This window comes from Echinops telfairi, unplaced genomic scaffold (assembly GCF_000313985.2).
Source record: "Echinops telfairi isolate 266 unplaced genomic scaffold, ASM31398v2 ScPeMD7_22;HRSCAF=79, whole genome shotgun sequence".
NCBI lineage: Eukaryota > Metazoa > Chordata > Mammalia > Afrosoricida > Tenrecidae > Echinops > Echinops telfairi.
Genome location: NW_022103919.1, coordinates 4,637,857 through 4,653,006, shown reverse-complemented (window position 1 = coordinate 4,653,006; position 15,150 = coordinate 4,637,857). Strand labels below are relative to the sequence as shown.

The 15,150-nt window shown below is 54.1% G+C and overlaps 1 protein-coding gene and 1 long non-coding RNA gene across 2 annotated transcripts in view; one reads left to right on the top strand and one right to left on the bottom strand.

The window, feature by feature from the left end:
* Nucleotides 1-6,309, bottom strand: part of LOC123521504 — a 9,809-nt gene extending 3,500 nt beyond the window's left edge. The window contains exons 1-2 of the long non-coding RNA XR_006679931.1: nucleotides 6,238-6,309; nucleotides 2,198-2,271 (exon numbers count right to left, since the gene is read on the bottom strand). This is a non-coding gene — a long non-coding RNA (uncharacterized LOC123521504). The remainder of the gene's footprint in view (nucleotides 1-2,197; nucleotides 2,272-6,237) is intronic.
* Nucleotides 6,310-10,207: 3,898 nt separating this feature from the next.
* The window catches only part of CUNH9orf50 (chromosome unknown C9orf50 homolog), a 7,504-nt gene continuing 2,561 nt past the window's right edge, over nucleotides 10,208-15,150 (top strand). The window contains exons 1-6 of the mRNA XM_004713338.2: nucleotides 10,208-10,293; nucleotides 10,434-10,457; nucleotides 11,930-11,991; nucleotides 12,293-12,386; nucleotides 12,669-12,797; nucleotides 14,957-15,120. Coding sequence (XP_004713395.2) covers nucleotides 10,208-10,293; nucleotides 10,434-10,457; nucleotides 11,930-11,991; nucleotides 12,293-12,386; nucleotides 12,669-12,797; nucleotides 14,957-15,120 — 559 coding nt within the window. The remainder of the gene's footprint in view (nucleotides 10,294-10,433; nucleotides 10,458-11,929; nucleotides 11,992-12,292; nucleotides 12,387-12,668; nucleotides 12,798-14,956; nucleotides 15,121-15,150) is intronic.

Below are 15,150 nucleotides of genomic sequence, written 5' to 3'. Positions count from 1 at the left end.
CTTTGTGGATTGGTGTCGGACATAAGGGTTAATGTTGGACTTGTGGGTTTGGGCAGCACTGGGTTGGGATGTTTTCTTGATGTGCACTTAACCTTTATATAAAACTCTCTTATACACTAGCTTGTGTGGATTTGTTTCTCTAAACTACCCAGACTAACACAGGCTTAGAAAGAAAAACCCAAGTCCCACACAGAGCAGACCTGCTGACAGAACAGGAGCGTTACCGTAAGGGAAGGCCTGCAGAGGAAAGAGTGCTTGGCGGGTCTGCCTTTTGAGCAAGCAGCTTGCTCTTAGATGCATGGACGCAGCAAAGTCTGTGCTCATCAGAGAAAGACCCCTTCTAGGGTGGACATTAAGGGGAGCCAGGGAGCAGTTTGGTGTGCTGGTCGTGGTCACCGCCTAGTCTCTGTGTTGGGTGGAGGAGGGGGAGACATGGCAATAAAGAGGTGGGCCGATTTGGAAATGTTCCCTGGGCACTGCTGACTTGTTCCGGAGCTAGAGAAGAGAAAGGGCCTGGTGTGAATGGCTGGGCAGGGAGGACCAGAACCGGAGGAAACCGGTGGAAGCCTGGGAGAGGGGTGACTGTCCAGGAGCACACTTTGCTTACAGCTGCAGATGGAGGATTCTCCATGGGAAGAAACATTCTGAACACCTCATCACTGGAGCTTGTTCTTGATCCAGTTAAAGGGTTTTAATATTTTTCTGTCTTCAAAAAAAATGTTTCCCCCTGCCTTCTTTTCAATTGAGCTTTTCCTTGTCAAAAGAAGAAAAGAGAAGCATTCTCGTCTCCTCATTATACTGGATTGATAGGGAGCGGCAATTCAGCAATCGCCTATCTACAACGGGGAGAGACGTGAAGTGGCTGGCTGACAAGCACTCATGGGCGTGCTTACACGGAAGTGTACAGTCACTACAGCTACCAGAATAGTGTGTACCAGAATAGACAAATCCAAACAGAAGTCCCCGACGCTTCTGCAGTCCCTCCACCCGGCACCTACCCTAGAGAAATACAGAAGGAGGCAGAGCAGATGTGCACACTCACGTTGACCTCACAGCACAAAGACGGACACATTCAGAGCCCCCGGCTGCGGAGGAATGGGTACACAAACCCTGATCCAGACCCACAACAGGACTACTGTGCATCCTGAACAAACAATGACGAGTCTGTCAACCCCTCCTGACATGGACCAAACTGGAAGACATGCTCAGCAAAGTTAGTCAGCTCATAGAGAAAAAGATTTCACATCATTATAAAGTGGGGGGGGGCTTACACCAAAGGAAAAGTCTTTTGAGGAGTTTGACAAGGGGAGCAGGGTGGGTGAGGAAAGAGAAGCCGCTGCGCGCAAACCCTGCGCGGGGGCAGGGTGTGTGACCAGGACACTGTCACCGTCTGGGTGCTGTGGGCTGTCAGCTATGTGCAGTGTCTTCTTTGGGTGGGTTAAATTTTAAATAATATTTGAGAGAGAAAGAAGAGTCACCATCTTCCAAACCCCTCCAGCCTCCTTACCCGTCGGATCTACAGACGTCTGAGCAGTTAAGAGGAGGAAAAGTAACATTGAAGAGGACTTTTGTGACACATGTGCTAGTTTCAAACCAAAAACATATTTAAAAATAAAGGGGGGAGTAAATCCTTCATGTCACAAGGGCAGGTGGGGGGCCTGCCGTGCATGGAGTCAGTGAGCCCGGCTCTCCTAGGCCTACCACACCAACTCACAGCATCCAGTCCACGCTGACACCTGGCCACCCTACCGCCAGAGCCCGTGTGAACGCCACCAGATGACCTTCACTTGCCTTCTGGGGCTGGATGGGGTGGGGGCTACTGGTTGTTACGAGACGATTCAGGTGTGAAGCAGCAGCATGCTGCGGGGACACTGGTGGAGCCAAGGAGTGCCTATTTAGAACGGAGCCCCTACCCCTGCCACCCCAGTAAGAAAGCCGCTCCAGGCCGCGTGTCCTGGACACATGGCCACCAGCAGAATGTGGAGAGGTGGGCAGAGAACACAGGCCCAGGCGGGAGCAGGGATTTCGACTGCTTCCTGTGGGAGCCAACAGGCCAGTGCTCATCCGCCTCTGTCAGATACAGCGCTGAGGGCCCGTGGAGACCGGCGAACAGGCAGAGAGCCTTTGTACTGGGAAGCTCAAGCGTACGGGTCACATGTACTGGTTTGGGCTGCACTCAAAAAGCTTTGCCCCTCACCTGACTCTAGAGGAAGCAGGGCGAGCAGACCCGTGCTTTTGGAAGATTGTGCTGGCAGCTCCGTGGGCAAGAGCCTAAGAGACGAGACAAAGGGTCAAGAGGGAATCAGAACAGCAGGCCATGCCTTGGCTATAGAGCCAAAGATGACCACCCGCTCCCGGAGACAGGCCGCTGGGCAGCCTGGCCACATCAAGCTGGGGAGGGGTGGAAGGATCACACTTCTACCTGAGGCGCTGGCACTCGCCAACAGATGCTCACCACCTGTAAGGCACTGATCCTGTGGCTCTGATGAAGCTTAAACACACACACACACACACACACAAAACCCCACCTCAAACGTGTTGCTCTCGAATCAATCTCAGCTCATAATGACTCTATAGGATAGAGCAGAACTGCCCCCCTGGGTTTCTCAGGGTGTGATCTTATAGAAGCTGGGCTTTCCTGTGGAATGGCTGGTGGGCTCAAACCACTGACCTTAGTAGCTGGGCCCTTACCCACCGTACCACTTGAGTTCCTTGTTCTGAGGCATCCCCCAGACAGAATGCCAATCCCCGCCTGCAGGGCAGTGGGAAAGGCCTGAAAGATATGGAGTCCACAAAACAGGCCAGGAAGTTCTGTGGGGTCCAAAGGCTGGAGGAGCCCTCTGGGAAGGCGAGCAGGGGTGGTGGCCCAGAGAAGGCCAACGTGGACGCGCTCTGGAGACCGCAGAGCCAGCACAGATTGACAGTGCTGCAAGGTCTGGGGCATCCTGGGCCTGGAGGGTGGGGGTCCTAAGCACATGTTGGGGACGATGGGTCTAGCCTGTCATTAAGTGAAACCAATTGTGGGAGAGGTTCTGAGGGTGCAGGCGTGCGCTGTGACCACAGTAGAGTACTGGTATGGAATGAGCAGCCTGGGGACCATGGTAGTTAGTTAGGTGTGGATTCGAGCTAAGCATTGTTCACTCACCAGGGACTCTCCCTCCCAAATTACTGTGTCAGTCCCACAGTTGCCTCCACTATGTAGGTAGGAGAACTGATACCAGGTGGCCAGTCAGGTGACCAACCCAAACCTAAGGCCAAGAGATCTGCAGGAGCCCTTGCCCTTGACAGCTCCTCCCACATGCAGTTGGTCAGCTCTCTCCACCCAGGCTTCAGCACGTCACCTCCTCAGGGTGGCCCTCCCTGACCAGCCTTTCAGGTAGCTTTCTCCAATCCTCCAGCTCCCTTATCCAATCACTGTTTTGCTGCCTCCCGTGTGTATTTCTATCAGAAAGTATTTTATTGGTTTACTGTCTTTCCCGTCCCACTAGAATATAAGCTGCAGAGGGCAGGTGCTGCCTATTCACCTCTGTGCAGTGTCTGACAGAGGGCTGACGGGTCCCAACACCGGCCTGTCTACTCCCCCAGGAAGTGGCTGTGCGCAGACACAGGGCAGGGTCTCGAGTCAAGTGGAAATCTTACTCCTCCAGGACACCTGCTGGCTCTAGGTCTTTGTTCCCCGGACACCTTTCAACGCTCCATTGGTTGTAGTTGAGTCTAGAAGGATAGCACTCACCGTGGAATTTTCACTTCCTAGGGCAACAGGTTTAGGGGGCCCTCGGCTCCTAACTGCTGCATTCCTGTGGCTCCTGCAAGGCTGCTCCCCCAGTGTCCTGGCACTCCTGATCATACGAGCAGGTCTCCATGCTGCACGCTGCCTACCTGCCGGCCTCCCCAGCAGACTCACCTGTAAGCTCCTCGGGGAGCAGGGATGTTACCTCGGACACCATAAGCCCAGCACCTGATACAAGGCAGGTGTTTAGTGATTGCTTACTGAATGAATGAATAAATGAACGAGCTTTATATACCTACAACCACTTTCTACTTTCAAGAGAATCCTACAGACAAAAACAAAACCAAACTTAACCATTCAAAATGGGTAGCACTAAGAGCAACACTCTAATTTTCTGCTTGACCAAAAGCTTTAGCACGTGACTCCTTTAAATGTCCAGTCTCTGAATACCCTAACTACCAAGAATCCCACGAACAAGGAAGGGACCCAGCAGGGCACACAGGCTGGCAGTCAAGTACAGTGGAACCTTGACATTGGGTCCAACTGCCGATTCCACAGGCTGCATGAGTCCCAGGACTCTGTCTTCACTTCACCACCAGCGTCCACATTGGAGCAGGGCAGGTGGTCCCTGGAAATCAGAGGGGACTGCAGGGCCAGCCAGTCAAACTGCAGGGAGGCCTCTACACTTGAGTCCAAGGGACAGTGAGGCACTGTAGGCTGCAAGGGCCTGGCTTTGTGTGCACTGTAAATCAGCCTGGAGGTGGGTGAGCAGCCCTTTGCTCATCGTAGCAGGTGGAACATGAATTGCGCATCCTTCATCGTCAACTGGCCTCCCCCACCTCTCCACGGCGCTTTCAGGAGGCATCAGGACAACCACCCCAGCTTCTACTTCTCTCTCTCCAACACCCATGGAAGAAGATGGTGCTGGAGTGCTCACTATCAGGCCTTGACAGAATCAAACGCCTCACATAATTATCACTCCCCAAATCCTAAAAGTAACAAGCAACAAAAACCTGTCTGAAATGATCTCCTCCCTCCTGCAGCCTCATGGGCAGGGCCTGTTCCCAGTGGACCTGTGTGGACAGAAGTCCAACACAAGAGACCGGCGGCGGCTCCATGAAAAAGACAAGACACAGATTTTAAAGTGAAAAACCAGGCTTTGGGGTCATCAGCTAAAGCAAGTCTTAGGGTCCGCTGTGTTTTTCTGTGTAAGCTCAGCTCTGACACTTAACCTCGGACCCACTGTTTGTTTCCCTATAAAAGGAGAAGCGAACACTGGGTTTGAGCGGGTGGAGCGAGTGAATGTGAAAAGCGCAAACTGCTCCACAGCGTACCTGGCGAGGAGCTTCTCCTGATCTTTGTCATCTGTTAAGAGATTCTCATCAACTGCCCATTAACTAAGGTGACCCGACGTCCCGATTTTTGGCGTTTTTAAAAAGTCCCGATTTTTTGAAAGAATGCACAACAAGCTAGGGAATGGTCTATTTGGTCCATATAGACCAAATTTTTCATCAAGAACCCCACCCCCCACCCCCGTCAATGGTGTCCCACTTTAAATCTGGTCACCTTACCATTAACGCGGTGAAATGAGGAAAATAGGTTCAAATGCTAGTATTAACACCTAGACTAGCATTAACACCTCAGGGCCTACCACTGCCCTGCTGCAGTCAATCCTGCAGGTCTGCAAACCCGCAAGGGGCCATGGTGGGGCTCCCTCCAGCACGTACACTGAGCTCCCCAGACCCTTGTGACTCTCTCTGGCTTCTGACTTCCACAAGCGCGTCCCACAGGGACCTCTTGTCCTCTGTGCCAGTTAACAAAGAGGAAACGGGCAATGCACCCAGGAAAGCCACGTGCACCCCCAAGGAAACATGCAGAAGCAGGCTTCTCACCCCAGTAACTGCCCAGGCCCTCCCAGAAGCCCATCCCATGGCACCAGACCATCATTCTGCACATCACAACCACCCGCTTGCACGGGCCCCACCCCTTCAACACCAGCTGTTTCAATCCCTCAGGGTAATGACGAGGAAACCAAGGTCTGAAGACGGGAAAGGGCACGGAGCTGGTGGGCAGTAAAACCAGGTCTTTCCCATCTGGTAGCCTCCAGCAGTCGGGAATGACCTTGGCCCAGAGGGCTCTTAGCTGGTTTACATGCTGCGCTGGGACTGACCCCAAGGTTGAACTAGGTCAACAGCAATGGGCACAGAAATGTGCCAAGCTCTGAACTCAACATTTTAATAAGTTCTCACAAGCGTTTCTGAGGGGAAACTGAGGCTCAGAGCAAAGACTGGCTGTGGGCTGGGTCTGGGAGCCAACGTGCGCGAATGCCAGGTGCAGGCTTGGGGTGCGGCCCTCCGGGGGGCATGCACTAGGGGCCTAGTCCGGCACGAGTGCGACGCGCCCGGGTCACGTGGCCAGCCGGCTCCTGGAGGGGTTGAGACCGTTGGGGACCCGGGTCTCCGTTCTCGCAGAAGCCGTCGCCCTCCGCACCGCCTCGCGCTACTCACCCCGGGCGGGGGCCCCCGGACCCCGGGAGACGAGGACGGGGAGGAGCGGAGAGCAGCCGAGACCCCACCAGACCACCGGCGAGCGCGACAGCTCCCGGCGCACGCTGCCTTTGTCTGATGGCGTCACTTCCGGGCGTCCGGGGGCGGGGCTCCGATCGGCTCTTCCGGTCGCCGGGGCTCGTCTGGGTCGGAAGCCCTACCGGACTTGCACGGCCCGCAGCGCAGCCCCTCGACCGGTCTGCAGCTCAGCACCCGCTCGTGTGGCCTTTGGAAAAACGAATGTTCTCCTGGAACCCAGGAATGGGAATAAAGATACCAAAAGGGTAGGGGGAAGGGGAGAGGTGGGGAGGGAGGGGGCACCGATTGTAATGAATGGCACATAACCACACAGTCCCCATCCAGAGGGAACAACAACAGACACCAGAGGGGAAGGGAGGCAGTGGTCGGTGTGAGATTTGAAAATAATTAACAATCCATAATCTATCAAGGGGCCACGAGGGTTGGGGGGGGTGGGGGGATAAGAGGAGCTGATCCCAAGGGCTCAATGGAAAGTAAATGTCTAGAAAAGAACGATGGAATATATATACTATGTCGATACAATTGATGTATGGATTGTAACAAGAGTTGTGTGGGCCCCCAATAAAATCATCTTTTAAAAAACTGTTCTGTGGGTTTACCGTTGGGTAGAAAAGCCTGTGTTCCTCACTCCCACCCATCCCCATTAGCATCTTAGATGAATTTACCGCCGCCCCCCACAAAAAAAAAAATCAAGAAAGGAAAGAAAAAGAGTCGGGTCTGGGGTCCGCATCCAACAGTGGCCCTGTGGGAGACATGAGGCTGGCTGCTCCTGTGAAGAGTGAGTCTCGGTCGGAGCCCACTAGATGGCAGTGGCTTTTGCTTGTTCTGTTGTTTGGCGCAGCCAAGGGATTGTCATCCCCATAAACAGTAAGTTGCTGACGTTTCTGTTCTACACAGGCTGCCCACCCTCGCAGGCCGTTTTTCTAGAGTTTCTGGAATGGGACCGTGAAGCAGGCAGGTGGGAAAGCGAGCCTGCAGGTAGATCGGCTCTTTTGACTTCATGCTTCAGTGACCTTTTCTGCTAGTTAGAGGTAATTACTCAACTTCCAAGACACCAAGGGTTAAATTAGTGGGATATTTCATGTCAAGCCTTCAGCCGGAAGCAGTTAGGAAATATTCATCATTACTAAGTTCATTTTTCCTAAGCTGACATGTTAGTTTTAAATTTACAGAGTTGCTCAAAATGTAGGCTTTTGTCTTTGCTTCCCCCCTGGCCCCCCAATGAACTGAAAACCATGGAGGCAGAAAGGGGAGACACTGCCCAGTCATTCCTGCACTTGGCCCCCCCAGATCTGTTTATGTGCAAATTATGTGGCCTCCTCTCTAGCCTGTGCCAGGTCAGACTTGGTTGCCCTGGCCTCTTCCAAGCTTTCCATGTCTCTAAGGGAAGAAGGCAGATTCTGGGCGTTACTGCTGGCAGTGCCTAGAATTCTCTTTGGGGGGAGACCTCTGACCCCAGCTCTTCATGTGTCTGAAAATCTGTTGTTGTCAGCTTGCAGCAACCCCATGTGACAGAGTAGCATTGTCCCATGCCCCAGTAGCATGTCTCTTTCTTCCTTCATGCTATTAAATGATTGATTGTACATGATATCGGATGATATGTTTCAGTCCCATCTATAATTTTCTCTAGTATCATAATTTAATTTAGATATACTGCATAGGACATGTCAACCATCACCCATTCTGTAACTTTGCTGGGGTAACCATTCTGAGTGGTGAACCCCAGGTTCCAGCACACCGTCAGTTCCACACCACCACCCATTCCCAAAGTTATTTGGCCTAAAAATAAAAAATTTATTTTTAGTGCCCCTCTAGCAATGAAAAAACATTTGTCCACAACCTAGAAGAAAGTGTAGCTATCTACTTTTGCAATATCATTCCAGCATCCCGGGGTGCGGTATCACCCACTTTGGGGCACACTGCACTGTGCCAAATTTTCTGACAACATGGCTTCTTTGGTTGAAAGCCAACTTCTCAGGTAGATAAGTTTTGAATGGAATCTGGCATCACCCTGAAGGAATTCCAAAGTTGACATGGTTTATCAAGATGGCTTCAGAGGAGAGGAGCTTTGCCTATACAGCATCATCATCAAAGACATTTTAGCAGTGGTCCGTGCAAAACTAAAACCCTTTGTTGGGATGCATACACTTTCCACAGGACAGAACCTAAGGTTGCCTGTTCTACAGTTAGTCACGAATACCAGACCTTTTGCCCATACGCAGGGGTAGTATCTAAAACATGACTTCATTTATAAAAGTGATGGCAACATATGTACAAATATGCTTGATACAACTGATGTAGGGGTTGTTATCTAAGAGCTGTAAGAGCCCCCAATAAAAAGACTTAAAGAAAATAAAAATAAAATATGACTTCATTGCAGCAGCTCGGCCCAGCTGCCACTGTGCTTGGCGGGGTTCACATCGCCGCTGTAGCCTGTAGCTTCTCTGTCACTTCTCTGGCTCCCTCTCCGGCTGAGCGTGGTTTCCTGTCCCTCATTAAAACCTTCTGCCACAGCCTAAGCTACTCTTGCTGCCTTGATCACCATAGCCCCTTGGCTTTGTGTGTTGGCCAGGCAGGTATCGACCTCCACCAATATAAGGGACAGCGCATTTGCCTGCAAAGCTTCCTCCATTCATGGGTTTGTCATTTGAAGATAGATTGCTGTAATCGCTGCAATCAGTGGTGCTTCCACTACCCCCAGAACTGCTATCATCTTTCCCATCCATCCTAACCACCCTCACTGCCTCTTATCCGTCATCAGAGCTGCCGGTCACCTTGCCCTTCAAGTAGCCTCCACCACTGAAGTTGCCATTCCCACCCAAACCACGTCGATGACCACCGGCCGAGTTCCCAGAGCCTTTGGTCCAACCGCTTTGGTTGGATGAGACATGGCCATCTCTTGCTCCTTCTTTAGCTCACCGTTGTGGCCATTCACAGTATGACCTTGGTCATCCATCGAGAGCTGCAAAAGCGAAGCCCCTCTTCTTGCCGCTGTACCCATCCCTTCAATTTCCCTTACGGCTCGGAATCATCTCTCAGGTGGTGTTCTTCAGTCTTACCCCCGACAGAGTGCTTCTTCACTGGGCTCTCCTGAGAAGATGAGAGACCCTCCCCCTCCCCCTTGGTCTCACAACTCTTCTATCCACATGGTGCAACCTTGCTCTCGGGGCTGCCCCCACCTCCCTCACAGAAGCATGATGGGTTCAGTAGGCAGCCGATGCTTAGTCATTTTTACCACCACGCTCCTCCCTAAGCATCTACCCTCGCCGTTTTTTTTTTTTTTTGCTCCCCACCTGCCCATAGAAGAGAAAACCCCTTCCCCAGGGGCAGACTTTCATGGCTTTTCAAGATCCTGGTCCCACAAACCTCTTTGAATCCCCAAATGATTCTGTAACCATCATAACAGTCAACACACACTTTGGGTGGATATAAAATTTCTCCCCTCCCCTCTAAAGTCAGAATTCTCCTAGGTGAAGTGGGTCCCTACACACGTGGGCATTTGAAGGAGATGGACGGTCTCTTTAGATGCCTCATCTCCCAGGTAAATGCCCTGTCATTTGAATTACAAAGCCATAGTTTCATTTCTCAACTGTAAAGCCATATGGATGTAATAGAATTGCTTATTTAGACTACTCTTGACTGTCCCAGGATGTTCCACAATGTGTACCTCCCTTCCCCTCAGCTGAGAGCCTATCAGTCCAGGCTGCAGCGGAGCTGGGAGGGAGGACTTGCCCAATATCACACAGAAAACCGAAGCAGAGCATGCAGGCTCCATTCCCACACGCACTCACTGCATGACTCGCTGAAGCAGTCTTCCGGCTTCTGCTTCAGGTGCCAGCCAGCCTCCTGCCTCCCGAAAACCCACCTGGCCCTCCCTGGTCAGAAGTCCCAAATGCCCCTCACCCCTTCAGCCCCCTGGTCACAGAGCCCCACCCTCTACCCACAGACCTCAGTGCTCACTGCCCCAGTTGACCGTGAGTGAGGGCGGATCACAATGACCCTTAAGAGATCCTGAGGCAGCAGGGAGGGGCCCACAGTGGGACCAGGGCCGGAAAGATGGGCTCCCTCAAGAACCAGCCCACCTGTTAGGGGGCTCTAAGCTCTCGGGACCTTCTCAGGCCCCACCCAGAAGTCCCACCAGGGTGAGTGTGACACCAGGAGCCAGCTCCGGGCTGAAACAGTCTAAGGGTGGGGTGGGGGGGAGAAGGAAGCAGGCTTGGGGAACCCCTATGTCAGAGCTGGGAGCAGGGCTAAGGTTCTGGCTCCCAGAGAAGGCAGTCTTAAAAATACGTCTTATCTCCTCAACCTCCATCTGAAACACAATCTAGGGGGGTGGGGGGCTTCTGTATTTTCAACAAGCTCTCCTCCCAGGGTCTGTCAAGAATCACCAGGACTGGTGACCTGCTGGTCAAATTCCATTCTTCCTTTTGTCTAAGCTGGGCGCTCGCACCCCAACTCCCAACCACAGAAACCAATCTCATGGCTAGCTACTCAATTCTGACTCATAGCCAGGGTAGGACTGCCCCGGTGGAATCGAGAGACTGTGACTCTTTACGGGGTTAGAAAGCCTCACCTTTCTCTGAGGAGCAGTTGGCTGCTTAGAACTGCTGACCTTGGGGTTAGCAGTGCAGGGAGCAACCCACGAGGGCTCCTTTCCCAAACTCTCAGCCAGAGCCAATAGCAGCCAGGCCTCCAGCTTGCGCGCCTCTACTAGCGAGTCCTCCTCCGTCTCCCTGTCCACGTGGGGACCCCAAGAGCAAACGTGGGAGAAGTGCCTGAAACTAGCCCAATAGGCGGTGAGGTGGAGCTGAGACGAACCCTAAATACTACAAATTTTAACGTGTGAAAAATAGTGGTGAGTTTTTCTTGGGCACATCCAATGAGCCCGGTAGATACCGTTCTAGGCAGCTCCCCAGGTAGGGGCTCATTGAAACGTCACAGCACCCCAAAAGGCAGGCACTCCCGCCGTCATCACTTAACAAATGAGTAAACAGAGGCTCCGGTGGGGGGGTCTCTGGCCCAGGGCGCTGTCTGCAGCCCTCGTGATGTTAACCCCTAACGTGCCCTCTCGGCTCCATGGCCGGCTCAGTCTCTGCCCTGCCCGGCCCCCGCCCCGCGGCACTCCCCGCTCCTCGCTGGCTTGAGGATACCCTGAGCTGAGCGCGGGGACAGACATGCCCCAGTCTCGCTTCAAGCCGGGGGTCCGGCAAGTGGCGCCCGATGGGCTTCCAGATGACTGCGCGCTCCCGCTCAAAAGCTGCCTACTGCTGCCCTGGCTGACCCCACCCGAGCTCCGAGCGGAACCCGCCAAGTGGCAGGTCCCCCGACGCGGGCTCGGGGACACACTGGGGCACCTGGCCACCGAGCCTCGGGGGCACGTGGGGCGCTCGGCGCCGCGCCTGCCCACCCTGCCCGCCGTGCCTCAGCGGGTGGCGAGGAACCCGGCGCTGCAGAGCTCCCTGCTGCTGCCGCCCCTCTTCCCGGCGGGCGCGCCCCGGGGCTCAGCGGCGCCCCAGCGACCCGCGCCTGCCCCGAGGGCGGACCAGCGGCGGGGCCAGGCCGGGGAGGCCCCGGGCGCCTTAGGGGGCCTGCTACGCGAGCTCCTTTCTTGCAGGGTCCGTGAGTTCCTGTGCCAACTCCGGCCCGAGAGCGAGGAGCGGCGGCCGAAGCCACCGAGTGAGGACCGGACAGGGCGGGGCGGGAGGGGGCGGGGCCACTTCCGGCAGGAGTGACCAATCTCACGTCCCTTCCCGGCGGGAGGGGCGGGACCACCTCCGGTGGGAGGGGCCAGTCCCACGGCCCCGCCCCTGTCACACCCCCTGCAGAGAAGGACGCTTCCGTGGCACCATCTCCACTCTTGCCCCCATTTTCCGGATACGGGCACTGAGGTTCCAAAGCTGTCTAACTAGGAAGAGCCTAGTGCGACAGCCCTGCCGTGGCCGGGTGCTTAACGATTTCCGCCTCCTCCGGCTCCCAGCCGCCTCAGAATCGCATCAGCGCGCGGGCGCGTGGGAGCACCGCCGGCGAGGCTCCGCGCCGTGTCCCGACGTCGTCTTCCTCCCTGACCTGCGGTAAGTGTCGGGCGGTCGGCTGGGTAGGGGGAAGGTGGGCAACCCCGACGACTCCCGCCCGCCCACCCACCCACTCACCCGCGGCCATCAAGGAGATTCCAACTCAGAGCGATTTCCACGGCGGTCAATCCTTAAGGGAGCAGGCAGCAACATCTTCCCCGCCCCTGGAGCTGCTAGTGGTTTTGAACTTCCAGCCTTGTAACTGGCCGTCCAGCGCTTACCTACCAGTGCCTCCAGGGCTCCTTGACTACTCATACCAGTTGTGGTCTATTTGTCTTCAAGGGGCCGACTGTCCTACCAGCAGCTGCCTTCGTCCACAGAGAGTCTTAAGATTTTGCTGCGTCAGACAAGTGACCTGGGGTCCCTGAGAAGTAACAGCTCCCAATTCTCCACAGTCAGGAAGACCAGCCAGTGAGTCATAGGACCGATGGAAGGGGGACTTGGGGAGAAGGAATAGTCTCCCCTCCTTTCTGCCTTTCACCCATTCATCCATGACTCTCCATCTGCCTACTTATTCATCCATCCATCTGCCACCCACGAACCAGGTCTTCCGCCAAAGCAGTCATACCCCCATCCTGAATCCATCCATCCATCCATTCATCTGCGGTGACATAGATCTACCCATGAAATCAGGTCTTCTGCACGTGAGAGCTCATCCACGAATCCACTCATGTATTCATTCTCCTTGTCACCCATCCCTCCCTGCATACATTTTATCTAAGGACCAGGTCCTTCAACCAACGCATTCAGGAACTTCTCTCCCATTCATGAACTCCACCCAAACAATCATCTACAAACTCTTATGATTCTATATAGCCATCCGTGAATCCAGTGATCAATCTGCTAAAAATCAGTCCACCCACTTAAAAATCCATGTCTTCCTCTATTTCTCTATGTCCAATAGTAAGGGATGAAAAAAAAACGGGGATAAGAGAAGAATGTGGGTATTACAGCTCACCCGAACCTATATATCATCACTGTAAAGAAGGCAGAAAAGCAAGTCGAAACAAATATCTGTAGCTTTAATAGGCTGACACAGGGGTGAAGGGTGAACAGACCGAACTGTCTGCAAACTTAAAGACCCCGGAGAACAACTGCCTGGCGCACAGGCGACTTCCTAATCCTGTGCCCGTGGCAGACAGTGCTAGTTGATCACAGCATACGACCCCACCGATAACACAGTGCTCTAAGCAGACACTAGCAATGGGTCAGAGTAGGCACAGAAGTGAAATGAAATGTCATATGCCAACCCAGGCACTTGAAGCCAATCAAGCTAGATAAAGAAACAGAGTCTCACAAGATATAATACACCACAGGGATGGAATTTAAAATCGCAAACACAAAAATGGGGGCTAGCATCTTCATACAGTTTCGTCAAAAACACCCCATGCGCAGCTAGACTGAGACTCGACACTTGCAGGCAGCCCTGAGGTGCCTCTCGCATCCTTGCGTGGCCCTGAGGCCTGCCTAGGATAGGTGATCATAAGCAGGTAACTGCTGGGTCACTAGGTAACCAGGCCCCGTCCAGGCACCAGCTGGTTGGAGCTTGAGTCGACTGATGGAAACCATGCTCCTTAGAGCCATACGGACAGACAGACGTGGTCAGAGAAATAAGGTCACACATGACACTTCCAAATCGACATATAGATCAAGCAGGCCCTCCTCTCGCTTGACCACACTCCCCATCTGCCATCCCTAAAGCCAAAATGAATCCCAGTCAGGGTAACAGGATCAAGTACCCTCCCCTCTTTGATACAAGCCCCGAGCCAGGTCCTGCCCTGGAGGCAGCGCCTAAGCTATTTAATGCCCAGCAAACTCTCATGAGAAGGGTGGAATCGTGCCTGTCCGGTGGAGAATTTAAAAGAGAAAAGCACACACTGGAGTCTCAAAGGGGGGTTGAGTCCTCCTGGGCCTAGGTCATGTGATCAGGAAGTAGCATGATGAGGACTGGCAATGATAATACTTTCTAACTACAAACAATTGGCATCCGGGTCATGCCGAAAGCTCCCAGGTCGAGGTCTTTGCTCTGGGCCCTGCAGGCGCTGGGCTGGGCACTCCTCAGGCACTAACCGGCCCTCCGTGGCTGTCTGAAAAAGCACACACAAGGGCCTCCCTTTTACAAAGGAAACAGCCCTTGAACAGTTGGGCTGGGGGCTCAACGCTACCTCAGGCCCGAGTCCAGATTCTCATTCCAGTGGCTAAAACGCTTCTCTGAAAAGGAGCCTTCAGACCTTAGCATTGTGAGCCTGGGCAACGAAAACGTAGCAAACCCCTGTGCCTCCATCTCTATCAAGGGAGGGAGGAGGCCTTCCCAATCCAGCCCCGCCGTGCCCACAGCTGGGGCCACACAGCCAGAGCGTGGCAGACAGTGTTTCTCAGGACTGGGTGGGCTTGGGAGGATGGTACAAGGTGGGCGGTGGGGGTGGGGGGCACCCTGGGCCTGGCTCCTGGGAGTGCGATGGGTTGATGGCTGGCTTTCCCCAAGAGTGGTGGCGGAGCACCCCCTGCAGGTCGATGTGCAGGGAGGCGTGTGTGCCGCAGGCCTCGCCTGCCCCTCTCACCTCCCTCAGCAGGCCTCACAGCACGAATTCCTCAAAGCTCCAGGCCGGGCTCACCCACAGCTCCTCCGGAGAAGGCCCAGGCCTTCGAAAACGGTGTTGCCCTTTCCGCGTGCGTTTCGCGGACGAGACCCTACGGGACACAGCTCTCCGTTACTGGGAGCGCAGCTGTTCCAGTAAGCACACGAGATGGGACGCGGGGGGTA